At 43.0% G+C, this 27,728-nt stretch overlaps 2 protein-coding genes across 2 annotated transcripts in view; one reads left to right on the forward strand and one right to left on the reverse strand.

Moving 5' to 3' along the window:
- The window catches only part of TIMP4 (TIMP metallopeptidase inhibitor 4), a 31,659-nt gene extending 18,726 nt beyond the window's left edge, over positions 1-12,933 (reverse strand). Inside the window, exon 1 of the mRNA XM_064724151.1 lies at positions 12,550-12,933. Within this exon, the coding sequence (XP_064580221.1) occupies positions 12,550-12,721 (172 nt within the window). The 5' untranslated portion in view covers positions 12,722-12,933. The remainder of the gene's footprint in view (positions 1-12,549) is intronic.
- SYN2 (synapsin II) overlaps positions 1-27,728 on the forward strand; it is a 191,060-nt gene that overhangs the window by 125,679 nt on the left and 37,653 nt on the right. The window contains exons 6-7 of the mRNA XM_064724417.1: positions 23,580-23,642; positions 25,987-26,129. Of these exons, the coding sequence (XP_064580487.1) occupies positions 23,580-23,642; positions 25,987-26,129 (206 nt within the window). The remainder of the gene's footprint in view (positions 1-23,579; positions 23,643-25,986; positions 26,130-27,728) is intronic.

A 27,728-nucleotide genomic window follows, 5' to 3' on the forward strand; every position in this document is an offset into this window, starting at 1 on the left:
CTAATGCTGCCAAAAAGAGGCAAAAGTTATTGACTGATTGACATAAAAAAATGTTTGAACATAATTAATTTAATACCCAACGTGTACCTTTACATACACACTGATAATTTTATCAGTGGCAAAAGTTATTGACTGAATGACATAAAATAATGCTTGAAAAGAATTAATTTAATACCCAATGTGTACCTTTACATACACACTGATATTTTTATCAGTGTGTGCACACATATTTTTATCAGATATTTTTAGATTATTTTAGAGATAACTCTGGGGAGAATGAAGGTTTTGTTCTCTTAGTGTTTCAGTATTTGATTTGCACGTGTTGGCTTCCAGCAGGAGAGGCAGTGGTGCCGTGTCAGTCATTTGGAATCTCTGGGAATGTGTTCCATACATCCCTAAAAACAGGAACCATTTCTGCCATGAGCAATCTTCCCTGATTTTATGATTTTATGGCTCAATAAATTGCCTTTAACCTGAACACATTATTTTATGTCAATCAGTCAATAACTGTGTAAGACATTTCCAAAGCAAGTGCCTGAACAGCAAATATTCTGGATTTATCTGCTTGTGCTCAAGGATTGGCCAACTACACTCTCATGAAAATGCCAATATTTTTGCCGTTTTCCCAATTAAAATTGCCTTCATTTTTCTCTAATCTGAGTCCAAAAAAGGAGGATCTGCTTGTAACTCCATCTCACATACTTTGAGGTGGTTTGTGTTGCATGGGAAAGGTTTGCACTCTGTGTTTGCAAAAGTTCTCCTGCCTTTTAGTGCTTCAGGAATTTGCTTTGCAACTTGGTGGCATGTGAATCCTTGTCTTTATTTACAATAGGTAGCCTGAATTGAACGCAGGAAACTCTCACTTTTGCAATCAATTCCTGTTTAATTGGATCTTTCAGAATCTGGTTGTGATCAGTTTGCTGGGACGCTCCCAGTCAATTCCAGACCATGGGTGTCCAAGTGTTTCACCTCCAATTGGCTTTGTTGGAGGTTTTTTAAAGCCAAACCATCACCACCTCTGGAAACAGTTTTAAATATCCATTTGTTAAATTCCTGTACAGAAGATTCCCAGTGTTGGGGCAGGGGCAGGCTGGAAGGGAAGGCTGATGTGTGTCAGAAATGGCTCAGGCAGTGTTTGGGGGGTCAAAAATGACCCCTAAACTCCCACAGGAGTGCTGCCAAATTGCTGCTGGTGCTGCCAGGCTGGGGATGAGATGGATACAGCACACTGCCAGGAGAAAAAATCTGGGAAATTATTCCAATGGCTCCTGTGACAGCCTGGGAGTGCGGGTGTCCCACACAGCCTTGGATGATTTCAGCATCCAGAATGCAGCCCTTCTTTTGCAGTGCTGGTTTCAGAATTATTGCACAGCTGGAATTGTTTCAGACTGCAGGAGAGAGAGAGATGTTTCCTTCAGGACCTGCTGAGCTGCTGCTTCATCCTGACTCTTTCAGGAGTGGAAACCCCACATTTTTATTTCTCTTTTGAGAACAAGTCAGTGTTGAATGCTCTTTGAATGATCTTTAAACAGCTGGAAGAGGACAAATGTTTTTTAGCAAATGGCTCATCTGTCAATTAATCTTTCACCAGGACAGAGCAGCAAACAGAAGCTTCATTTCCAAACTGTAACTCAGCTCAGATGGTTGGGGCTGTGGGATGAGTTCAGTGCTGGACGCAAACAGAATGAGCAGCAGCAAAGCCGCCCCAAAACTGAGGGTGACAAAAATTTATCCTCTGGATTTGCAGGAGTGATTTCTTATCTCTGAGTCTACATTGTCACTCCTGCTCCACAGCTCCCAGACCCAAAGTTGAGGAATCTTTAGTTCAGAAGATGTTTCTGCTATTTGGGATACAAAGGCAGTTTCATTTTTCCTGCTTTGCATTTTTGTTTCCTGACATTTCATCAATAAATGCTTATAGCCAGCTGTAAAATAACTAAATAATCTATAATGACTAAATAAATAACTAAAGTTGATTAGCAGAGTAATCAACTGAAGTACAAGTTCTGAAATCATGAGAAGGAAAAATTGTGGGGCTTTCTGGACTATTTGAACAAAGGTGGTTTGGATCTGTAAGCACAGAGCTTGTTGAAGAATTTAATGTAAGTGTAGCAGGATTTTCCCGTTATTCTGTGAAAAGCAAGGTATGGAAGAGCATTTCTTAGTCCTGGTGATGTTTCCAGTTGCATGAGAAGATAATGGTGGTGAGATAATCCAATCTGTAACTGGGAAATCAAAGCCTTACAGGGAAGTTCATGACTTGGACTAAAACTCCACTTTTGAGAAACTTTTGAAGACTGAAAACCCCATAAATACTCTCCAGGTTGATAAAGCAGATGCCAAGGATGTTTTTTTTAATTACCTTGTGGTAAGGATATTAATTTGCACTGCATTGTTTGTCAGTGTAAATTCTTTGCAGAATTTGATTACTCTGTGGGGTTTAATTAACCCCATTAGGGTTGATAATAAATCCTATAGGGTTATTTTATTAACCCTACAGAATTTATTAACAGACCTGTTCTAGTCTGCATCCAAACTGCATTTCCAGTTCAGCCTTTTGGGGTGTGGAAGGCCAATATTAAATCCCATTAGGACTCTCAGGTAGGGCAGGATTTTGTGCATCTCTGTGGTTTTGGCTCAGGATGCAAAAATTCCTCATGTTGAAGGCAGGAGTTGATTGGGTTTGCTCCCTTGTTAAACCAGAAGATTATGTGGTTTTTTTTTTTTTTTTTAATTAGAAGAATACACTCAATTTATGAGAGCAAAGTTTTAGAATCTCATTTTTATAAACTTTCAACTAGAAGAGACGAGCGTATTTTTAACAGAAGTGTGGGATTCTTTTAACTTAAACATCACCTAAAAACTCCCCAAACTGATTTCCAAATGTTGCTCAAGGTCAGCTTTATTTTCACAGCTGCCCCTCGTGTTACCAGGAACATTTCTCTCTGCTTCGCAAGCCTCAGATCCCACATCATTTCACTGGTAATCAGCATCTGCCCAATTTCAGCTGCAGAATAACACTCCCTTTATGCTCCAAGCCTGCAGGACAGCATACACGGCGTTATTGTGGATTTCCATTCACGGCGACACCGCCCTTCCTCGGGGTGCACAGAACCCCACATTGCTGGAATCGTTTTTAATGAGGAAGTTTGGGATTAAAGTTGGCACATTAATGGGATTAAGAGTTTGGCAGCCTTTCGTGGTCTCTGTTTTATATTATTTAGGCTTGTTTCTGCCCTCAGTGTGTGTAGAATGTCGGTTTTAAAATGATGAGGTTCAGTTTCCCAGAGTTGCAACAAATTATTTTAAATAAAAGTAACTCCGATTTTTTGTTTTATTCTCCTGAATTTAGAGCACACTCAGCAACAAGTTGGTGTGACTGAGTTACTTCTAAGTCAGGCAAGCAGCACAATTCTTCTGAAATTTCACTTTACTCCCCAATAGCCAGCTCTGGGGTATTTTTTCCCCACCAAAGCTAAATTGAGTTACATTTTTCAGCTACGTCCTAATTGACAGGAATGTTGTGCTCAGTGGGTTTGGCTCCTTAAAATCCCATCCTGTTGTTCAGCTCTGTGATGCCACCTCCTTTTACAGGCACAGCTTTGAAGGGCTGGGAGCAGTGCCATGGAAATGCAGCGAGCAAAGGAAGGAGAGCTCAGCCTGGCTTTTCCCAGCCCCACTTTCAGGCTGGAGTGGCAGAGCTCTCAAGGGCACTCATCCACACAATATTGGGAATTATCTCCCAGAGTTGCATGGGACTGGCAGTGTGGTTCAAGCCTTGAATTCAGCACTGAAAAGCGAGTTAGGAAACTGAATTTCCATGGATTTTTTTAAGTTCTTCAAGTGTTTGCTCCTATCCTAAACCCTTAAGCAGATATAGGGTTATTTGCGGGGCTTATTCAGGTTTTACCCTTCCTATTTTCAAACAGGAAACTCAGGCTCCATCCCAGGAAGCTGTTGCACAAATGTTTTAGTGACATTTATTGAATTAGTGAATTTAGTGAATTAATATTTTAGTGAATTTTTCACTATTTAGCTGCAACAGGAAGGACTCAGTGCCATTCCCACAGCAGCATTCCGGGAATTCATTGAATGGGAATATTCAGGTTTTTCACTGGATATTCAGGTGCAAAGGCACAGAATTGTAATCAGGGATTGACACCACAGCATTCCTGCAGCCAGAGGCTGTGTAGGATTTTTGCATTTTTTTAAAGCATTTAGAAGTTTTAGGCTGTGCTATCCAGCAGTTTATGTGTCCTGCAATTATTCCTGAATTGCCATTCATGGGCATTTTACCAGTGATGGGACTTTGCAGGGTGCCAGGTACTTTTTGTTCTCTTTAAATGCATCAGCAGCTCCTTTGAACTAAACAACTTCTTAGAATTCATGCTGCCCAGTCTTTCCAAATTTTATTTGAAAGTGCTATTAATATGTATTAAAGTATGCATAAAAGTAAGAAAAAATATTTTTAATTTCTTTTGTACTTAGAGAAGCAAAGAAACCTGGTCTTCTTTTCTCTAACTGAGTTTGACAGGGCACTGTACAGCCAAAATTAATGAAGATGGGTTAATTTCTCAATAATTCAATAATTTTCTCTCAAAATTTCTGTTGATGAACCTAACATTTGTCATATAACAAAATGTGGATATAGGAATATATAAAATGTGGATATAAGAATGATTGTGAATGATTCCCACCCACCAGCGCTGATTTCCTGAGCACTGGTGGGACACACAGGATTGGAATTTTTTTTTCCTCAGCCCCTTGCTGAGGAAAAGGCTGAGATTTGCCTCATTTTCAGCCCCTCTGCATAAACCTACCAACATCAGTTTGGAAATAATTATAATTTTAGCTTCTTTTAAGAAGATTCATTGGTTCTGGAGATGCAACTGGCAGCACTCTCCTCCAGTGGCTCCAATGCTGCCTCCCCACTAAAATCCTTGCAAGAACCACACTCAGGTGGGGTTTTGCCTCTTCTTTGGGACAGAACTGGAACAGCACAAGCCCAGTACAGCATTTCTGCCACTCAATCCCCAATTCTTGGAGCAGAATTTCAGCTCCCACTCCTGGGTGTGAGCCCTGAGGAATGACAGATGCACATTCCTTCCTGGTGGAAACGTGGCTCTGGAAATGTGCATTATTGGCACTGGGAATCTGCATTATTGGCAATGGGAGTGTGCATTATTGGCACAGGAAATGTGCATTATTGGCTCTGGGAATGTCCATTATCGCCAGTGGAAATGGGCATTATTGGCACTGGAAATGTGCATTATTGGTACTGAGAATGTGCATTATTGGCACTGGGAGTGTGCATTATTGCCATTGGAAATGTGAATTATTGGCACTGAGAATGTACATTATTCCCATTGGAAATGTGCATTACTGGCACTGGAAATGTGCAAAATTGCCATTGGAAATGTGCATTATTGCCGCTGGAAATGTGCATTACTGGCACAGGAAATGTGCATTATTGGCACAGGAAATGTGCATTATTGGCACTGGAAATGTGCATTATTGGCACTGGAAATGTGCATTATTGGCACAGGAAATGTGCATTATTGGCAATGGAAATGTGCAATACTGACACTGCAAATGTGCATTATTGGCACTGGAAATATGAAGTACTAACGTTGGAAATGTGCATTACTGGCACAGGAAATGTGCATTATTGGCACTGGAAATGTGCATTACTGGCACAGGAAATGTGCATTATTGGCACAGGAAATGTGCATTATTGGCACTGCTTTGCTCTCAGGGGCAGGAGGTGGTGCAGAGCACTGGGATCTGCCTCTGCTCAGCAGGGCAGGAACAGAAATGAGTTTTCCCTGCCATGGAGAATTCCCAAAAGCTGCAGGAATTGCAGCATTCCCTGAGCCCAGGTCAGGGGTGTCTGTGTGCCCCTGACCCAGGGTCCTGCCAGCAGCTCTCCTGCCCAAGCAGCACCATCCAGAGCCCAGATTTTTAATAGGATCCATAAAAACCTCCACAGAAAGCCAAGGTTTGTGACACTGCTGTGCTTTGTGTAATTAAATTTGGCACAAAAGGGCATTTTTAAATAACCAAGGTTCTTGAGGTTTGAGATGCACAGCTTGGATGGACACTGAGCCCCCAAAGACACGAGGGGCAGTGGCACCACTGCTGAATTTGGTGCCAGACCCCCCTAAAGGGCTCAGGAGCCAGTGAGTGTCACACAATAAATAATAAAACATTAAATTTCACTGCTCACCTTTCCTCTCCTCACTTAGAACAAGCACCATCCCCATTTCCAATGCATTTCCCAAGCTGATTTTTCCCACCAGGCAGAAATGACCTCCCACCTAATAATGTACAAATTAATCTATTTCAGCACAAAACTGGATATTACATGGCACAGAGGCAAAACTGCGGGACACTGAGCCATGAAGGTTTTAATTTGAAACTCAATAATGAAGAAATAGCATATTGTGATTATCTCCCAGAAGAGCTGACTCTGAAAACTTAATTCTGGCGTATTTAAAGAAAATTTGTACTGTTATGTTTAAATGTGATTAAAATTTAATATATCATCTGGCACATCTTTACAGTGCTTGATCTCCCTGATCTTGGGAGATTTTAATGGGCTGAAAATGCTGCCAAGCTCCAGCTGTAAAGTTTCCATCCTATTTAGAAATGTGCCACTCTTCTCCAAAGCTGCAGAACTGTCTTCTGAAGCTATATTTTATACACATATATATGTATTCAAGACCTGTTAGTCATTGCTGTTCAATAAAAATACAATTTTCAATATATTTTTAAGAAAAACAATAATAAGACAGTTTAAATCAGAAAGAATACAACCAACTTTGAAGGGAACTGGTGTTACACAGCTAAGAAATGTGAAGTATTTACATATTTCTCCTACTGTCCAAAAAATAGCCCAAGGGGAAAAAGCAACATGAATTTAAAGTGCCAGACTTCAGAAAGCAATCAGTGCTGCCCATTTCTGCCTCCAGATTGCCAGATTTGAGGCTCAAATTGGTCCAGCATTGAGGCCAGAATGACAAATTCAGTGGCAAAAGGGAAATCTGTTACCTTGGCACTGTCTGGTAAACTCAATTGCATCCATGTTTCTCTCCAGAAAAGGCAATTATCCAAAGAGTTTTCATGTGCTGGCTTGGCACTCCAGGGCCTCACTACTGAATTTGTTATCCAGCACCTCTTCCCACATTTTTATGAGGAGAAAACCTGGGCATTGTGGTCAGCACTGCTAATTAACATGGACATCTGTTTAATTAAACCCCTCCATTCCCAGGGCAAGTCCTCTGGGAAAGCAGAGGTGCTTGCTGGGGCTGAAGGAACTCAGCACATTTTTGGAGGGCCTCAGCAGCATTTAGAAGAGCACAAGAGGGATCTTGTATCTCTGTTTTTGTGTAAAAGGTGTGGATCACCTGGTGCCAGGCACTTCCTACAAATGAGGAGTTAAATTTAAAACTTCTGAGAAGCTCATGACAATTTCTCCAATCTGTATTGTGGGAATCAGATAAACAGAAACTTCCACAGACACTGAAGGGTTTTATCTGCAGCCTTGGAAGAGGCTTGGATTGATGCAAAAATACAATACACAGATACTAAGCAGAAAAATTATAAATTTATATTTCTATAGTTGTAAGAATGTGCCTTAAGTAAGTGAGCAGCTGTACTGCTGAGATGGTGAAGGGTTTGTAGTGTAGGGCTGGGGTTGTGTGGAGTGAGCTGAGAGTTCAGATTTATAACAGAAGCATTTGTGTGCATGTGAGACAGAAGCCATTGGACAAAAGTATCCACAGTGCAGCAGAAGTGAGTAAAGGTGATGGGTTAGAAAAGCAAAATAAACCCTGTGGCAGCTGTCATTGGGTTAGAAAGTTCTGTATTGCCTTGGAACAAAGAACTTGTGACTGCTCTTGAGCTGTGGCCCAGTGCTTGCTCCTCTAAAACCTCACAGCCCCTGAGACTGATGTTTGTCTGAGCAATAAATCATTTTTAGCTTGAAAATAGTTCCCTCCCTTTGTGATTAGCAGTGATGATGACACTGTACAAAATCCCATCCTCTGAAGGCTCTGAGGGAAGGTGAACAAATGCAAGGTGAGGCAGATGGCAGGCCTGGCACAGCACTCCTGATGTACCCTGGCAAGGCCCACAGTCCAACCTCAGCCCTGCAGGCCTCTCCACCCATCCCTGACTTCGGGCAGGACCAGGAGCTCTCCCTGACTCCTGCTCTGTCACACAGCCCCTGATCCCTCTCAGGTTCTGCTTGGCCAGACTTAATTCATTTCTGTGCTTGTTTTTCCTTGGATCACTCAAAAATGCTGCTGCCGAGTGGCTTCACACATTCAGTTGGAGACTCAGGGAGCATCAATTCAATCCCTCCACCTCCATCATAGTCATGCTGGAGGAAATTAAAAATATTGCCTTTACAGAGTGGCTGAAGGACATGTGGTGGTTGAGCAAGTTTGAGACTTTCTCTGGTTTCACTGCAGAGTTTTGGGTCAGGGCATCTCTATTTCAATAAGATCTGCCGGGAAATCCTGTGAGGGAGTCCCTGGCTGTGTTTGTGGCTAGACAGGACTAACTTAATGAATTAATGAATTTTATAACGAAAGAAGCTAGTTATTAGGAACAGTCTCAGCACACAGCTGGGAGCCAGGTGACCCTGAGGTCTCTGAGGCCACAGGTGTGTCCCCAAGGCCACAGGTGTGTCCCCAATGCCACAGGTGTGTCCCCAATGCCACAGGTGTGTCCTCAGGGGCACAGGTGTGTCCCCAATACCACATCTGAGGCCACAGATGTGTTCCCAATGCCACAGGTGTGTCCTGAGGGCCACAGGTGTGTCCCTGAGACCACAGGTGTGTCTCCAGGGCACAGATGTGTCCCCAATGCCACAGGTGTGTCCCCAGGGCCACAGGTGTGTCCCCAGGGCACAGGTGTGTCCCCAATGCCACAGGTGTGTCCCTGAGTCCACAGATGTGTCCCCAATGCACAGGTTTGTCCCTGAGGCTACAGGTCTCTCCCCAAGGGCACAGGTGTGTCCCCAATGCCACAGGTGTGTCCCCAGTGCCACAGGTGTGTCCCCAATGCCACAGGTGTGTTCCCAGTGCCACAGGTGTGTCCTCAAGGCCACAGGTCTGTCCCCAGTGCCACAGGTGTGTCCCTAAGTCCACAGGTGTGTCCCCAATGCCACAGGTGTGTCCTCAAGGGCACACGTGTGTCTCCAGAGCCACAGGTGTGTCACTGAGGCCACAGGCATGTCCCCAGAGTCACAGGTGTGTTGTCAATGCCACAGGTGTGTCCCTGAGGCTACAGGTGTGTCCTCAAGGCCACAGGTGTGTTCCCAGTGCCACAGGTGTGTCCTCAAGGCCACAGGTGTGTCACTGAGGCCACAGGCATGTCCCCAGGGTCACAGGTGTGTCCTCAAGGGCACAGGCGTGTCCCCAATGCTACAGGTGTGTCCCCAATGCCATAGGTGTGTCCCCATGGCCACAGGTATGTCCCCAGGGCCACAGGTGTGTCCCCAAGGGCACAGGTGTGTCCTTAAGCCTACAGGTATGTCCCCAAGGCCACAGGCATGTCTCCAGGGCACAGGTGTGTTCCCAGTGCCACAGGCGTGTCACCAAGGCCAAAGGTGTGTCCCCAAGGGCACAGGTGTGTCCCTGAGACCACAGGTGTGTCTCCAGGGCACAGATGTGTCCCCAATGCCATAGGTGTGTCCCCAGTGCCCCAGGTGTGTCCCCAGTGCCACAGGTGTGTCCCCAATGCCACAGGTGTGTCCTCAATACCACAAGTGTATACCCAGGGCCACAGATGTGTCCCAAGGGCACAGGTGTGTCCCCAGTGCCACAGGTGTGTCCCTGAGGCTACAGGTCTGTCCCCAGTGCTACAGGTCTGTCCCCAATGCCACAGGTGTGTCCTCAGGGCCACAGGTGTGTCCCCAATGCCACAGGTGTGTCCCCAGGCAGCTGTGGGGGCACACACAGCCCCAGTTCCCAGGGGATGAGCAGTGCCTGGCAGGGCTGCAGCCCGGGGTGCCCCTTCCTGCCGGGCACAGCTCCTCTCCCGGGCACAAAGGCTGCTGGCAGCGGCCCGGGGGAGCTGCTGTGCCAAGCTGCTCCCTGGAGCTTCCTCCCACACAGCACAGGCAGCTCCACTCCAGCTCCTTCCAACGGGGTTCACTCTGCTATTCAAAATGTTGTGGCTAAAGATCGTCCAGGAATTCAGCCATGAATGCCCAAAGCAGGTTTTGTGTGTGTGTGTGTGTACATGCAAATGTATACATAAAAATATGTGTGCTCTTATTGGGATGAAGAATTCCCTTCATTTCCCACTTTGTGATATACAGAAATGGTATTTTAAAAGTATAAATAGTGAACAAAGGGATCCTTGACATAAACATTCCTCAGCCAAAAGAGGAAGTTTACTTGGATAGGAATATTTATAGGAGTGAGAGCTTGAGCAACAAGTCCAAACATTGTGACATAAAACTATCATCAGTATTTAAATAAAAAGTAGCATGATATAGTAGAAAAGCTAAAAGTAGCATGATATAGTTCCTATCTGTAAAACACATCTAAGAAATGAGTAAGTATTAATTTGTATCATCAGAATGGCTTCTCTATGAATGAAAATATTCATTAAGGTGGCCCATAATGAATATTTTGAGTTTCCTCTATACTGTAAAATTGTTAATTTTGGAAAATTTTTACATGAAGTCTGTTGGAAAGCTTTCACTTTCTCGTGCACAGTTCAGTGCACACATATGTAGTTGTTGCACAACTTTTATTTCCTTTCCCTCCTTAAACACCCCCAAGTGTGCAATGCCTGGTGGAGGCAGCTCCACGAGAGGGATTGCTGAACACGGGCAGATTAAAAACCAATTTAACTGATGGCCACAAACAGAGCTCAGAGTTTGTCATGGCCACAAAGATTTTCTGTCAGGGCATAAAAGCAATGAATCAGTATGCAGAAGGTATTGCCTGCCCCATAGAGATGCTAATTCTGTGGCACTTTGGAAACTCATGTTCTACATTTACTGTTCACACCCCATGGAAGCTAACCAGCCTAAGCCTGAGCTAATGAAATCAAAAGGCTGCAAAATGTCACATTTTCTCAAAATGTCACATTTTCTCATCCCCCTGCTGCCTAATTTTGGGATCTTTAGGCCCTTTCTATGAGTTGTTTGACAACCGTGGTGCTGCCTGGCTGTCATGAGGCACAATTGTCCCAAAGCTGGAGAGTTACGCTCACACAGAGCTGCTGCAGCCACTTTATCTGCACAAAATAAAGGGCCCATCAGCCTCCTGCTCCAGAAAATGACAGAAAACCCCAAGAATAAATTCAAGAAAGTATAGAACAGCAGAACAAAGCTCAAAAGTTTCAACAAGTTAGCACTGGGGACTTATATTTTGAGGTCCTTTGGTTTTTTATGGGGTTTTTGTTTTGTTTTGGTTTTTTTTCTAAAGTGCTATAAAAATATCTATATGAGCAGTTTACACATTGCAGGCATATTTGGACAGAATATTTCATACCTAGCAGACACTGCTATATATAGCAGTCGATATTTGAAAGCTCAGGTATTTTCTAAGTCAGGACCTAATCTACAAATATATAAAACAGATGTTATATATAAAATATATAACCCATGTAAAGCATAGAAGTACCTGTTATATACAATAGATATAAAATACACAAAATAGAAGATAATACATAAATTATATAAAATATATAGGAAGGATAAAAATACATTCATATCTAATATGAATAGAATATGAGTAGAATATGAGAATATGAAGAGTAGAATATGAATAAATATGAGTAGAATATAGAAATATAATTATATATAATATTTATAATATGAAATGGTAGATAGATATAGATATATAGAGATACAGATGACAAAAATATAGATATAGATATAGATAGATAGATATAGATATAGATATAGATATAGATATAGATATAGATATAGATATAGATATAGATGATATAGATAGACATAGACATAGACATAGACATAGACATAGACATAGATAGATGTATAGATTTATAGATAGATATCTATATAGAAATCTAGATTTATAGATAGATATGTAGGTATAAAGATAAATAGATATATACAGATATATCGATGTATAGATATATAGATGATATACAGATATATAGATATATATAGAAACATAGATATATAGATACAGATATAAAACAGATATAAAAGATATAAAACCATATATATACATGGGTTTATATATTTTATATAAATATAAATAGACATAAAATATATAAAAGCATATATTTATATGCTTTATATATATATATATATATAAAAATATATATATATATAAAACTTTTTTATTATTTATAAAAATAAATAAAAAGCCACTTTCCAACCCAGCAATCCCAGAAATTTACAACCACAAACCCTCCTGGCAGTGCGCGGGAAGCAGAGCAAACCCCGGCACGAATTCCCCTGCGCTCGGGGCAACGCAGCACCGCTCTCCCCAGCCCTTTCCCCACGCCCTGGCCGCAGCGAGCCCCGCGGAGGCTCCGCGGGCGCGGACTCACCGAGCGCGGCATCGCAGAGCAGCTGCTGCGGGTGCGCGGGCGCGCAGCTACAGGCGGACACGGGCGCGGGCAGCGCGCACAGCGCGCACAGCGCCAGCGCCAGCGCTGCCCCCCGGGCCCCGGCGCTGCTCCCGGGGCTGCTCCCGGGGCTCCCGCTGCCCGCTCGCCTCATGCTCCGCTCACGGGAAACGCTCAGCCGCGCTGGGATGCGCTGGGGTGCGCTGGGATGCGCTGGGATGCGCTGCGATGCGCTGGGACGCTCCGGATGCCCGGCACACCAAACGCTGCTCGCTCCGAGCGCTGCCGGTGCTCGCCGCCTCCAAATCACCCGGACATGGGACTCTCTTATTTATGGCCCCGGCGCCCGGCCCCGGCTCCGCCTTCCCGCGCTTCAAAGCTCATTTATTGGTGACATCGTCCCAAAGAAGCTCGGAAAGTGGAAATGGGAATGGGCAAAAAGCTCGCACAAAACCGGCTTTTACGCGGGTCTGAAGCTGATTTTCGGAGGGTTTTATCTCCTCCGAGTGAGTTTGCGTCCAGTTTGGATTTAAAAGGCAGCCCTGCGATCTTATTTTGGGCGAGTGAACAGAGCTGTCCTGTTTTGAGCTCCCGCTCTTCCTTGCCCTGCGCTTTGCTGAGCTGCCGTCCCCGTTCGCAGGCGGGACAGAACTTCATTCATGGACAGGAAACCTCTCAATGCTCTGCTTGTGAGCCTCCAGCATCGCTGGGTACGGGGAACAACCAATTACAGATCAAAGCCGCAATAAAAGGCGTTTTAAAACAAAGTTATTTCATGGCAGGTTTAATTTAGAACAGCAAGGAAAAGTATCCCGGTGGTTTTGGAGGCACAATCCTTTCCCTGCATTCCTTGTTAATACAAATCCTGCTCTGTGCCTGTATTTCCTGGCTGCTGTTGGAAGTGGAATTCAGTGGAATAAATGCAGGGTTCAGAAACCCTTTTCACCTTCAGAGCTTTGGTTGCTGTGGCAATCTGGGTGTGTGTAACCCGTGGGCACCCTCTTTTTATGAAGAAAAATGTTCCATGCGGAAGCAACCCCAGGTTTGATTAGAGAGCAATACAGAACATCTCTGGATTGGCATGCAGGACAGGGCTGCTTGAACAGCTCTGTGCTTTGTCACAACCCAAATCGAGCCTAGGAATTGAAAATCCATTTACATGACCTGAACCATTCCAATCCAGGCTCATGAAAATGTATTTTGTTCGGGCTGAGGTTTAGGTGTGCCCAAAGCAGCTTGTTACCTTTAGAGAGAAGTGTACATGTTTTACAGCAGCAGATTTATTTCATTTCTGAACAGTTATACAAATATTAGTGCTCAGATTATTTTTCTTTTTAATTCCCATCCCCCTCAAGACAAACTCTGTCTGTTAGAAAAAAAAAAACACAAATATTCAGAATTATTAGAATTGGGTCTAGTTTTTAGCCTTTAGATCCACACCAAACACTGAGCCAGGAATCCTGTACAAAATGTCCTGATTTCACACAGCCACACTTGGATTTTTTACTTTTCCAGTCTAAAGTTTTGGCCTCAAATCATAAGTTTGGATCCCAGCCCAGGACTAACACCTGAAAATAATTTAGACCTGTTAACATCTCTGTTCTTACCGAGGAGAAGTGAGGTTTTTTCATGTGAGGGGAGGGATGAGGAGGGCTGGAAGCTTGCAGGGGAGTTCCAGCTGCAGGAGGCAGGAAAATCCCTGGGCCGGGCTGCCAGGGGCTGGCTCAGCCCCTCTGGGACTGCAATTCCCAAACCTCGGACTGGGAAGTGATGGAGGAGTTAATTGGGAGCCATTGATTGGTTTCCATCACAGGGCTGCAGTTATGGATGATCTAAATAGACCAATTTGATCAAATTCAATTAACAAAATTCAAATTATAAAGAAATATGTTGGGCAAACACTCTACTAGTCCCTAAGTCACATTTTGTCCAGAACAGCATGTCCAGCTGTGTTCTGGGTGTCCTAAAGACTTTTCTACCTAGTACAATCAAATTAATTACATAATCAATAGCAGAACATCGTGCTCAGAACAAAATTTAAAAATTGTTTTATGACAAGCTGCAGATTAGTTGCTGACTACTTTCTAGATATAGAAGAGAATTAAATCCTTTCAATTGAACGTGTAGAATGCATGGGGTTTTTTTGTTTATTTTTCTAATTATTAGTGCCCACCAACAGCAGTGAGGGCATTAATTACCATCATTGATTGTCTTCTAACGAGAGTCCTGCACTGAATCCCCTGGGTTCCTGCTGTTGGGTGATTCCCCTGGACCCCAGAATTTGGGATATTTTGCCCTCTGGAGGTGACAGGCGATGGGGGAATGAATGAGGGCATCACCCTGAGAGCTGCTGGGGAAGCTGTGCCCCGGGGGCTTCCTGCCCTTCCCACTGCCCATCCCTGCTGTGCCCTCAGCCTCTGGCTGCAGGATAACCCCGGGGTGGGGAGAACCAGGATTGGGAATAACCCAGAACTGAGAAAAACTCGGGAAATCAGGATAACCCGGAGCTGAGGAACACCCAGGGCTGGGGACAAACCAGGGCTGGGGACAAACCAGAGCTCAGGATAACCCAGGGCTGGGGATGACCCAGGATTTCAGGATAACCCAGGGCTGGGGATCAACCAGGGTTAGGAAAACCCAGAGCTGGATTTCAGGATAACCCAGGGCTGAGGAACACCCAGAGCTGAGGATAACCCAGGGCTGTGGACAACCTAGAACTGAGGAAAACTCAGGATTTCAGGATAACCCAGGGCTGAGGATAAAGCAAGGTTGGGAATAACCCAGAACTGAGAAAAACTCGGGATTTCAGGATAAGGCAGGGCTGGGGATAACCCAGAACTGAGGAAAACTCAGGATTTCAGGATAACCCAGGGCTGAGGATAACCCAGGGCTGCGGATAAAGCAAGGCTGGGAATAACCCAGAACTGAGAAAAACTCGGGATTTCAGGATAAGGCAGGGCTGGGGATAACCCAGAACTGAGGAAAACTCAGGATTTCAGGATAACCCAGGGCTGAGGAACACCCAGGGCTGGGGATAACGCAGAGCTCACGATGAGTCAGGGCAGGGCATGACCCAGGATTTCAGGATAACCCAAGGCTAAGGAAAACCCAGGATTTCAGGATAACCCAGGATTCTGGGCTAACCCAGGATTCTGGGCTAACCCAGGGCTGCAGGATAACCCAGGATTTCAAGATAACCCAGGGCTGGGGATAACCCAGGATTTCAGGAAAACCCAGGATTCTGTGATAACCCAGGGCTGCAGGATCCCCTGTGCTGGCTGTGCTGGATTTCCTCCTGCCCTTGCTGCCTGCCCACCCAGCCCATGTTTCCAGGGAGGCAGCACAGACAGACAGCTGTCAGTCTGTCCATCCTGGTGCTGCTCACAGCATTGCTCTGGTGCTCTGGGAGCTGGGTCAGGAGCACTGAACTCTGCTGCAGGGGGATTGTCCACACGGATTTTGGGAGGGTTTTTCACTGCCATGGCCATGCCACAGCCACCTCATTGTCCCTCCAGCTGTCAGACACTTTGAGCCCTCTCAGAGTCTCCTGCTTGGGCTGCCTGCTCTGTGCTTTAGCCTCTCCCAGAGCACAGAGTGCACTTTTTATCCATATCAATCTGATTTTCTCTTCATTGTGGCAAATGAATCTTATTTGAGAATGGTAGTGAGAAGGGTTTTCCACACTCATTGTGATAATTCACTTGGGGGGAATTTTGGAAGGAATTTGAGATGGGCCCTGTGAATTGTTTCAATGATTTGGTTTATTTTTCTTATCTTCTACATAGGTAGGAAGGGTGAGTATTGTTCACATCATTACAGCATGCTTTAGAAGGGCACAAGACCCTTAGTGACAAGACTTTTAAAGGAGTTATTGTTATATATATTTTATATAATATATATATATATATATATATTATATATTATTATTATATTATATAATTATTTATATTATTATAACTTTGAGGAGTTATTAATTTATATATATTATACATGCATATATAAACATTACTAACAAGGATCTTAATGTTTTTGACCTAATCTTCAAATATTTCATTTTACAGACTCATGCTACAGTGTGAGCTTTCTTAGCCAATCATGTAATGACACACAAACCTACAGTGCTGCATTCTAAAGCCCTTGTTTACCTATGTAGCTGCTTTTATTTTTTCTATATTTTGAACTCTAAAACTCCAAACTTTCTTTTACTTCGCTTAACATGTCTGATTTAAACTATAAATCTACATTCTTGCTTACAGCACTCAAGATTGGGAGCCTTTTCCAAGGTCTCAGATCAAATTTTGTGTTTAATTCTAAGCTTTGGCTTATAGGCCCAAGGTTCTGAGGGTTCTTTGCAATTCATATTCCAACAACCCAGAATTTATCTGTTGCCTTCTCAATGCTTTGACTCTGTTCTTTCCTCCCTGGTTCTCCTTTGACATTGCAATTACCTCTAAAATCTTCTTTTATTTTCCCTGATGAAGTCACACTACACATCCTGTACCTCACCTGTACAATCCTGTTGAAAATTCAGAATAGCAAAATAGGTGAGTTTTTATGGATTTTAAATTCCAGTGCCTCTGTATGAGCTACAGCCTGCTTCAAACAAGAGGGAATTTAGACCTGTCATCTCTGAAATACTACAGAAAAAATCCTTACAGTTTATAGGCACAGCAATTTGGGTAATTGTTTTATAAGGTGGCAAAGTGTAACTTGACTTTTGAGGCAGCAGATTTCCAAACACTTGGTGGAAGGATGAATTAAACGCTGACACGCCAGAATCAAAACAGAATTTGTTTCTGCAGAGTTTTTGTCTTCAGAGTTTCTTCCAGGGATCTGTGGGAGCTGCTCTCATTGATTCACTGCAATTACACTTTGTGTTTTCCCTCCTAATGACAATTTCTGTTTTCGTGCTGTGCAGGTTTGAATCCAGCAGAATTTCTGCCATCAGATCCCTCTGTGTTCATTTAGATCACTGGGATTTTTAATAGCAGAGTTTCTGCCATTAGATCACTCTGTGTTTATTTAGATCACTGGGATTTTTAATAGCAGAATTTCTGCCATCAGATCCCTCTGTGTTCATTTAGATCACTGGGATTTTTTCCTGAGATTAAAATCAGGGGTTTTTAACAGCAGGCTTTCTGCCATTACATCATTCAGTGTTCATTTAGATCACTGGGATTTTTATCAGAGATAAAAATTAGGGGTTTTTAACAGCAGGCTTTCTGCCATTACATCATTCAGTGTTCATTTAGATCACTGGGATTTTTACCTGAGATTAAAATCAGGGGTTTTTAACAGCAGGCTTTCTGCCATTACATCATTCAGTGTTCATTTAGATCACTGGGATTTTTATCAGAGATAAAAATCAGGGATTTTAACAGCAGGCTTTCTGCCATCAGATCCCTCTGTGTTCATTTAGATCACTGGGATTTTTAATAGCAGAGTTTCTGCCATCAGATCCCTCTGTGTTCATTTAGATCACTGGGATTTTTAATAGCAGACTTTCTGCCATCAGATCACTCTGTGTTCATTTAGATCACTGGGATTTTTAATAGCAGAGTTTCTGGCATCAGATCCCTCTGTGTTCACTTAGATCATTGAGATTTTTACCTGAGATTAAAATCAGGGATTTTTAACAGCAGGCTTTCTGCCATTAGATCATTCTGTGTTCATTTAGATCACTGGGATTTTTAATAGCAGACTTTCTGCCATCAGATCACTCTGTGTTCATTTAGATCACTGGGATTTTTATCAGAGATAAAAATCAGGGATTTTTAATAGCAGAGTTTCTGCCATCAGATCACTCTGTGTTCATTTAGATCACTGGGATTTTTAATAGCAGAGTTTCTGCCATCAGATCCCTCTGTGTTCATTTAGATCACTGTGATTTTTAGCACACACCAGTTGTGGGGACAAAGGTGTTTTAGGGGGATGTCCTGGTGGTCTGGTGGAGTCACCCCATAACCCAGGATCCTCTCCAGCCCTGGCTGATTTCAGGGGGCTGCTCTGTGCAGCTCCAGCCTCTCCAGGTGATGGTGGCATCTCAAAACTTCCATTTCTGCACCCATCCCCACTGGTGTCCCTGGGACCTGTGTTGCACTTAGCTCACAAACCACTCCAACCTTCAGTTTTGGGTCAAGGCCTCACAGATCAGGCACAATTTCCTCTCCCAATGATAAATTTAAGCTCTACTCTTTTTATCCCCTTGAACTATTATTTCCTCACTGCCCTGGCTAAAAAGATAACACAAATCACCTCAGCCTCCCCCTTGGCTCAGGGGTATTAAATAATTAATAATCCTGGGTTATCGTAGAATCCTGGGTTTTCCTGAAATCCTAGGTTATCCCCAGCCCTGGGTTATCCTGAAATCCCAAATTTTCCTCAGTCCTGGGTTATCCCCAATCCTGGTTTCTCCCCAGCCCCGGGTGTTCCTCAGCTCTGGGTTATCCTGAAATTCTGATATTCTGAATTCAGTTTCTGGTATTAAATTAAACCTCACTCCTTGCACAGAGAGTTTTACACCCACTTTTAGCAGCCAAGGGGAAAATGTGGCTCCACATCCCCAAAATTGTGCCTGTTTTTGTTGAGGCCAGCAGCGTGTGGGGTTTTGTGCTGAGGGGCCAGGGCCGGGCTGGCCCTGCTGCTGACGGAGCTCCTGCCTGGCTGAGCCCCCACTTGATCTGGAAATTGTGTTTTCTGCAAACCAAACAGAGCAGAGAAAGTACATCTGCTGCTTGTTTATTGATTTAGGGCTCTTCCTGCCTGGTTCTGGGAAAGAGGGAAAAAAAAAAAAAAAAGGAAAATGAATAAAAGGCCACCTTCATTATTTCACTTTTAATTTCCTTCCTCCAAAGTAAGCAGAGCAAAATTAGATTTAGGCTGATGCATATTCCACAAATAAATTACATGGAACTAGAGTGGTTAAATGAACTTTGCTTGGGGATTATTGGAAAGATAAATATTTAAACACTGAACTTGAGGTAAGTCATGTTTATGCAACATCTGGGGTTTTTTTGTCACTGCTTCTCCGCCCCCTCTTTTTTTCTTTTTTTCCTGTTGTGGCTTTTCTAGTCAGCTCAACCCCGATGACATGAAAGCAGGGTGAACACCACCTTCAGAAACCTCTGTTGTCTGTATTGTTGCCAGCCAGAGGGGTTTTTTGACTCTTTTTTATTTTTGCAGATAATCTTTGCCTGGTTCTATTTTTATAGAAGCCTTTGATTATATTTCACACTATGTCTCAGTTAAAAGAATTCAAAGTAAAGGTTAGAAGAATTCAAATTATATCTCTTGGGGAGAAAAAAACCCAGCTTGTATTGAAATTGTTCAAAAATATTTAAATTGCAGTAGAACTTATGAACCATTGAGCACCATAGTGTACGAAGCTGAAATTTGAGGGTTTTATTTTAAATTAATAGAGTTATAATTGCAGGATGACACTCCATTAACCAGACTTAGAAACTCCAGAAAATTTCTGCAGTAGGGGAGGGTAAGGATTTCCATTCCATGTGGAAAAATGCAAACACCAATCCAGATGGGAGCTGTGCTGGTTAATTCTGTAGCCACCTACTGGGTCACTGAATTACCTGCACCCCAGATTAGCCAGGGTGATATTGGAGGTATTGTGGGATTTTATCAAACTAGAATATTCCTTTCTACACTAAAAACAAGCTAAGCACAGTTATGAAATCATTAAGCGGCCAGATCCTGAAGATTGATACAATAAATTATTTGCCTTTTAAGCTCATAGTACAAAAAAATTCTTAAATTTTAAAAGTTGATGCAGATGAAAAGCTAAGAAACCATAATTAATAATAATTATCCTTGCTGTTGTGACATCAATAAGGGAATAATGAAATGAACTGACTTTTTAGATTTTCATGTTCAACTAGCAGTGCCATTTATCCTCCCTGGAGAAAATTTGAATTTTTGCAGTTGTTATTTTGATTAATGGCATTGGGTTGGCCAATGTCAGTGTGTTCCTCAGCTGTTTGCATATGTGTTCCTCAAGGAGCCAGGAGTTTTTCCAGTTGCTACCAATATTTATTACCAGTCCAATCATATTCATATATGACTATACATTTTGAAAATTTTATTCCACCTTTGCCAAATATTCTGGTTTCTGTCTAATTAATAATGGTAGTTTATTGCCTTGCTCTTTAAGTTAGAACTCCTGCTAATCCTATTTTTTATTCTGCTGTATTTTGTGTAGATGATATGTGTGTGGAAGGGCTCATGCAGTGCAGACCCTTCCATCTCTCACATTTATGAACTTGGCAGATTTCTCAATTTCTCTGGTTGCTCTTTGGGATTTTCTCCTCAGTTTTTAATTGGCAGAATTAAATGTCTGAATTTTTAGAATGTAGGATTTTTAGAATGTTTAGGACTTTTTATTCCTAGTTATAAACCTCTTCTGTGAAATGGGGTTTGTGCTTGGGTGATAGAGGTTCAATAGAATTTTTACTTTCCTGATTTTAAGAAAGCTGTCAAGAATCCGCAATATTTTTGCAAAATGGTGTTTTCCCCTCAGTAACACTTTTCAAAGCAAACAGATTTTGTAGCAGTAATTATAATATAAATTATAATTATCAGTAATTATAATGCAAATTAAAGGGAAATCCATGGAGCTGGTAAATTTTCACTGTCACACTTTTATCATATATAATGTTCACCAAATGCAAAAATAGTCTGGGGAGTGCCTGAAAAAGAGCAGATTGGGAATGGGATGGGAGGATTCAGGTCAAGTTTCCTTTCATTTCCATGGGAAATTTCTGGTTTCCTTGGCAGAACAGTCCCATGACAATGAGTTGGTGGCAGTGAGGTGCTGCACCATGGCAGAGGGAAAACTGGGATAAATAAAATCAGAGCAGCAATAAAGGAAAAGATGCTCAAAATCCCAAAATAACAACTGCTGAACTATATGAACCTGTCCCAGGGACAGTTACAAATGAGAGAAATGCTGGGATTACTGAATTTTGACTGCCTGGTTTTTTCCTCTTTGAATTTTGAGCTGCAGCATCCAGAGCCTGTTCCCTCAGTCTGTGCTGGGATGTGATGGAGCACGCAGAATGTCAGGATCAGGGTCCAGAGAAAATGATGTTAGTGCACTTTTCTGAGGGAGAAAGCACTTTGTTTTCTTTTCCTTTTTTTTTTTTTTAATTTTTCTTTTGTTTTATTTTTTTTTTAATGTGAGTTGTGGTGGCTGCTGTGGGCCCCAGAGGATTCCAGAGCTTTGGGATCACGGGAAGAACTTTTTTCTTTTCATTTTCTTTCTTTATTTTCATTTTATTTTTTATTTTTTTTTCTTTTAATGTGAGTTGTGTTTGGCTGCTGTGGGCCACAGAGGATTCCAGAGCTTTGGGATCACAGGAAGATCCGTGGCCCTGCTAATTACAGGAGCTCCATCTTCACTGCTGTGCTCAGAGGGCTGCAGCATTTCCATGACAAACCCCTCTGCAGTGGTTTGCAGCTCAGACACAGAAATGTGCTGCTGCCCTGATGAATCTCCACTCTGGCTATGCTTTGTTCCCCTCCTACCCTCAAGAATTGAAAAAAACAGAAGAGCCTGGTTTAAAATCTGAAAGTGATACAGCAGTGACTGGATGTTGACTAAGCAGGAACTTTGGTTGCTGCAGTTTAGCAAGAATTTCATTCCCAAATTGCTGTAGGGGTGACCTTTACTGTGTAATGCAAGTGCTTCTGGTCATTCTGAAACCAGTCAGTGTCTCATAAAACCTCCAGCAATTCTTAGTTTATGTTCCAGAGCATCATCCTTGCCTCTGGCTGTATTTACTGTGCTGGAAGGAGGCACTAAAGGGAGGGTTTGGAGCCTGTAACACTGTCCTGCTGCTGCCCAGTTTAATTACATGTTGAAGGTGTTCAGCTTTTTATCCCTAGTTATAAACCTCTTCTGTGAAATGAGGTTTGTGCTTGAGTGACAGAGGTTCAATAGATGCAAATTTTAAGTGGAAAAAAGCAGTGCCAACCATGGCCATGACTGGGAGATCTCAAACTTTTTCAAAGTGAATGATGGAAGTAGAAGTGGTCATTCACAGCACTTTTTGAGGGTCAGAAGCATTCCCATTTCAGTGGATAAAGTGTTTTCACATGCTTCTGTATATTTGATTTCCTACTCAGTGGTTGGATTATTCCAAATTATTCCCTGCATCCTGGGCAGAAGCTGGAGCCTTCCCTAGAAAACTCAGAAAACAGAAATTGTTCTGTAGCACAAGCTAGGAGCTGCCTTTAAAGCAAGTTTTTGTGAATTAGACATCACTGCTTTCATGAGTGGCCAGAAAATGTATTTACAGCCCTGCTAAATAGTGGAAATGAAGGGGGAAAGGTGGTTAATATGGCATCATTGCTGATTATAACCTTGGAGAGTGTGAGTTTGTGGTCAGAAAACACAGAAGCGAAGCTTAAAACAGGAAACAGCAGAAATTCAGTTTAAAAAGAGAATTTAAAAGACATAGAAAAAATGTTAAGATTAAGAAAAGTTAAGAACACCAATTGGCTGTATTGGGAATAACACTGTGCTCAGAAAATACACCCAGCGAGTCACCAGCACACAGAGGATGAGCAGTTTGAGGCTCCACGTGGCCAGAACAGCTTTGGCCACATTTATGACCATGCTTCTATAATCTCCCTCGATGATGCTGTTTAATCTCATGGTTCCTCTCTTCTCTAATGCTCCTGTTTTGTTTCCCCCAGCTCACAATGCCAACCTTAAGCTTAAAATAGGAAACAGCAGAAATTCAGTTTAAAAAGTGAAGTTAAAGGACATAGAAAAAACGTTAAGATTAAGAAAAGTTAAGAACACCAATTGGCTGTATTGGGAATAACACTGTGCTCAGAAAATACACCCAGCGAGTCACCAGCACACAGAGGATGAGCAGTTTGAGGCTCCACATGGCCAGAACAGCTTTGGCCACATTATGACCGTGCTTCAATTGATGATGCTGTTTAATCTCCTGGTCTCTCTCTTCTCTAATGCTCCTGTTTTGTTCCCCCAGCTCACAATGCCAACCTTTCCTGTTGTTGTGAAGATTGGACATGCTCACTCAGGCATGGGAAAGGTGCAGATGCTATTTGTTGCATGTTGGGAGCCTGGGGGTGTTCCCTTACCTGTGCATGCTCCTTCCTCCCCTGAGATTTTACCTTTATTTATGTCTTGGATCCTCCCCTTGCAAATCTCTGCCTGTCCATGCTAAGAAAGCATCTCTCTCTAGGAAAATTAAATGTGCCCAAAGTACTTTTACAACTTGGCCTTTGCAGTTTGAGAGTTGCCCCGTGTGGGATGTGCTTTGAACTGTGCTGAGATGCTTTCTGCAAGCAAAACCTTGTTTATTAATGTATTGTCTGCACTGAAACTCTTCAAGAGTCAAGGTCTGTTGCACAATCCAACTTTTTGGAGCTGGGAGTGTGGGAAGGTTTTGCCTTGGTTCTTTGTTGGTTTCAGCTTGGTACTGAACGTTGATTTCCTATCTTGATGTGCTGTCTGTGATTGTTTCATACCTCTGTATAACTGCTGCTTTCTTTCTCCAAAGTAATTGCATTTCAGTGGTGAGTACAGATGTTTTGGTGTCACTTATCTCACAGTGCAGGGCCAGTGGGAGAGCATTTAAATCCCATTTTCACTGCTATCAGTGCCAACTTCTAGTCCTTGCAGGGTAACTTCACCCACTGAAAACAATTCAGTGCTAGAAGTGGTTAGATTTTAAATCAGTTAATCAGAGAATATTTACATTTATCATCCTGAATCTCCAAAGCTCCATGAGCAAAATATTTGCCACTATTTAGAGACAGAAAACTGATTTAATTACAACTTGTACTGTATATTATTTTTTGCCTATGATTGTTTTGCTTTGTTTCATATTTAGTAAATCATTGCAAGTCCAGCAGGCAATTTAATTGAGGGCAGAGTGAACCACTAATTAAACTGCACTTTCTGTGGGTTGCATATGTTAAGTGTTAGAATGTTTATGCTGTACTTTGGATATTAACCTCTCATTTAGAGAAAAGGGGAAATAATGCCCAGAAATGTTCCTCGTATTGAATGTCTAGAAATGATTTTTCCTTTTAGCTATGAAATATTTCAAACCCTCCAGGACTGAATTCAATCAGAGAGCAGAGGAAGGTTCCCCCGGCAGCCCAGCCCTCCCTGAGGGCACTGCAGGCAGCAGCATTTCCACAGGTCCCACTTAAAACCCACACAGGCCTTCTTCAGAAAATCAAGTTGAAACCAGGCCTCATGTCTGGTTTTTGGCTCTCAGATGGCAAATTACTCTGTATGTTTCTCCATCTGAGAGCTGGGGGCAAATACTTATCCCTCAGGCTTTTATCTCCACCAAATTCCCTTTATTGTGCCACCTCCCAGCCGTGGCCCTCAGGTTCTCCAGTCCCAGGAGAAGGAGAAGCAGCCAGGGTGTGCTGGGCTTGCGAAGAGCTGCCAACTCCTCGTGTTGGACACCATGGGCAATGCTGAGCCTGCCTGCTCCTCACCACTCTGAAATGCCCTTTGGATCAGAGCCCCGCTTCCCTCTTCTGCCCCTTTCACTCCTGCTTGCCCAGCTCTAATCCCCACAGGGACTGTCCTCCCTGTCCAGACGTGATGTCTCTGTCCTCCCCCTGCCCTCCAAAATCTGCTTCTCCTCTCCCCTAGATCAGCATTCCCCACCTGTCCATGCCCCTGTTCCTTCAAGGTGTAAAGCTGGTGGTTCAGTGTCACTCACACCTCAGCAGAGTGTTCCACACCTGAGAAATCCCACCCTGGAAAGCCCTGGAAATCCCACCCCTGGAAAGCCCAGCTCCTTCAGAGCAGAGGGGAAAATGAGAATCATGGGAAAATGAGAATAATGGAAAAATGAGAATAAAATCTGCTCCCTGTGCTCCTGCCCTCCCCAGGATATCAGGACCCTTCAGCCTTTCCCTCATGGGAAAAGCTGATGGGATGATGTCAAAATTCCTGGTGGGCTCCACGTGTATTCAGTTACCAGAGCAATTTACAGAACCAGCAAGAATCTGCATCCATTGGAATTGCATGTCGCACCTAAAAAAAAATAATTTTGAGGCTTGAAGATCTATAATTGACTAACATAAAAAAAAACCCAACCAAAAAACAAACAAAAAAACCCAACAAAAACAAACAAACTAAATAACCAAAACAAAAACCCCAACCCAAAATCAAATTCAGTGCCTGCAAATTGCTTTCTCCAAATGAGCAGGTAATATTTTGCCTAGAAAAATAGATGTATTAAAGCAGGAATGTTACAGAACCTAGAAATCAGATTAAATAACAGATTTTTTTAATGCTGTCAAAACCATGCTTCTCATGAATTTGCAACCGAGTTCCACATTTTATTCCTAATTACTCTTTTCTTCTCTTGTCTGTGCTGTGTTCTTGTGGCTTGATGGCTCCAGATCAAGGTAGACAACCACTACGATTTTCAGGACATAGCCAGCGTGGTAGCACTCACTCAGACCTACGCCACCACTGAGCCCTTCATAGACTCCAAATATGACATCAGGATCCAAAAAATAGGCAGTAACTACAAGGCATACATGTGAGCCAAATCCTTATGTTCTTTCCTGCTTTTGTTTCAAAGTTGATAAGCACCAGTGAGATGAAAGGGTGTTGGAGGAGTCTCTGAGATGGTGCCTCCCTTGTCACACTCTATGGAAAGAGTATTTTAGACTTTCTGGATTTATCCAAATTCTTTTTATCAGTTGGTTGTGGCTGGGAGGAGGAGGATGAGACACCAGGTGAGCCTGCCAGAGGGGTTTTGCTGCTAACTTGTGTTCAATATTTTCATTTAAAGAAAGGAGCAGTTGGAAGAGGGTTTGGTTGCACAATTTAAGGACAAATTTAAGGACAAATTTTCTTCACATTTTTCTTCTCCCCTCTTTTCTGAGGATAAATTGGATGGCATTCATTCACACAAACAAGCTGAGCTGTCACACTTTAATGGAACAAAGTTCTCTCCTTTCGACGTAACCCACCAAAGAAACAATCCAATCTTGGAGTGGCCTTCACAGAATCATGAAAACCCCTTCTCATGTTGGAGTCCAGGTGTTTGTTTGAAGGCCATGGCTAAAGGAGAGGCTCAGGGGATGTTTCAGCTTCACAGATGACATTCAGCTGGAGCAGCAAACCAGTTGTGAGGCAGCAGTTGAGCTCTGGTCTCTGTTTACACAGATTGTTACTCTCTTTCAATTATCAGGCAGTGTAATCTGACAAACACTCATTTCATTTCTCATTTTGTGACAAGTTAGGTCATCTCATGCCTTCGTTCCTTCACACTTACCATCCTGAGGCAGGGAAAATGTACCAGAACATGGATAAAAATACACAGTTACATGTCCACACCCACATCCAGACACAGGGATATTTCTCAAGGAACTCCTGAACATTGGAGGGACAAGAAAATCCTTGTAAATCATTTGTAAGGTACAGTCAGGTTCTTTTTATCAGTAAAGAATTGCAAGCAAACCACAAATACTGAGAGAAGCTGGAGTTGGGTTAAAGCAAATCCATAAAATGTTTTATAATTTAAAAGGCAGGGTTGATGTTAAGAACCAAATATATCAGAACAGCCATGAGGAAATAGAAACTTTGGTCCAGGGTGGGATAAGGGGAAGCATTTCTCTCTTTAGGTTGATATTGGCCACACACTCTGGAGCTCTCACCCAGACATTGCTGGCACAGATCTGCTGCTCTGCCCTCACCTGGCTCTGAGGGGGCACTTGAGAAAGAAAATCCAAGGTCTGGCCTTCCCAAAACCCAAAATTCCCAAAAGTGCTCAGAAATCCCTGCTCTGTCCCACATGAGGGGCTCAGGAGAGCACAGATCTGGTGGAAGCACAGTGCCCATGGGTCAGACCCACCCTCAGTGTGGACACCCAGTGCTTCTGAACCCAGAATTCACTGAGCACTGCAAAACCATCGTGTGGGGAATGTGAGTTGGACAGTGACCAAGGCAGGACACCCAAACAGCTCATGAGGATGCAGAAGTGTCTGGAATATTCCATAGTTTGGTAATACAGGACTGTGATTTCAGCTCCCTGTGGACCTCAGGTGTGTTGGGCCTTCCCCACCTCTCCCTGCAGGCTCCAGAACCTTAAGCAGATGTTACAGCTTTTATCCCCCAGCTTTCCCAGGAGGGC

The sequence above is a fragment of the Zonotrichia leucophrys genome, chromosome 12, assembly GCF_028769735.1.
Source record: "Zonotrichia leucophrys gambelii isolate GWCS_2022_RI chromosome 12, RI_Zleu_2.0, whole genome shotgun sequence".
Classification (NCBI taxonomy): domain Eukaryota; kingdom Metazoa; phylum Chordata; class Aves; order Passeriformes; family Passerellidae; genus Zonotrichia; species Zonotrichia leucophrys.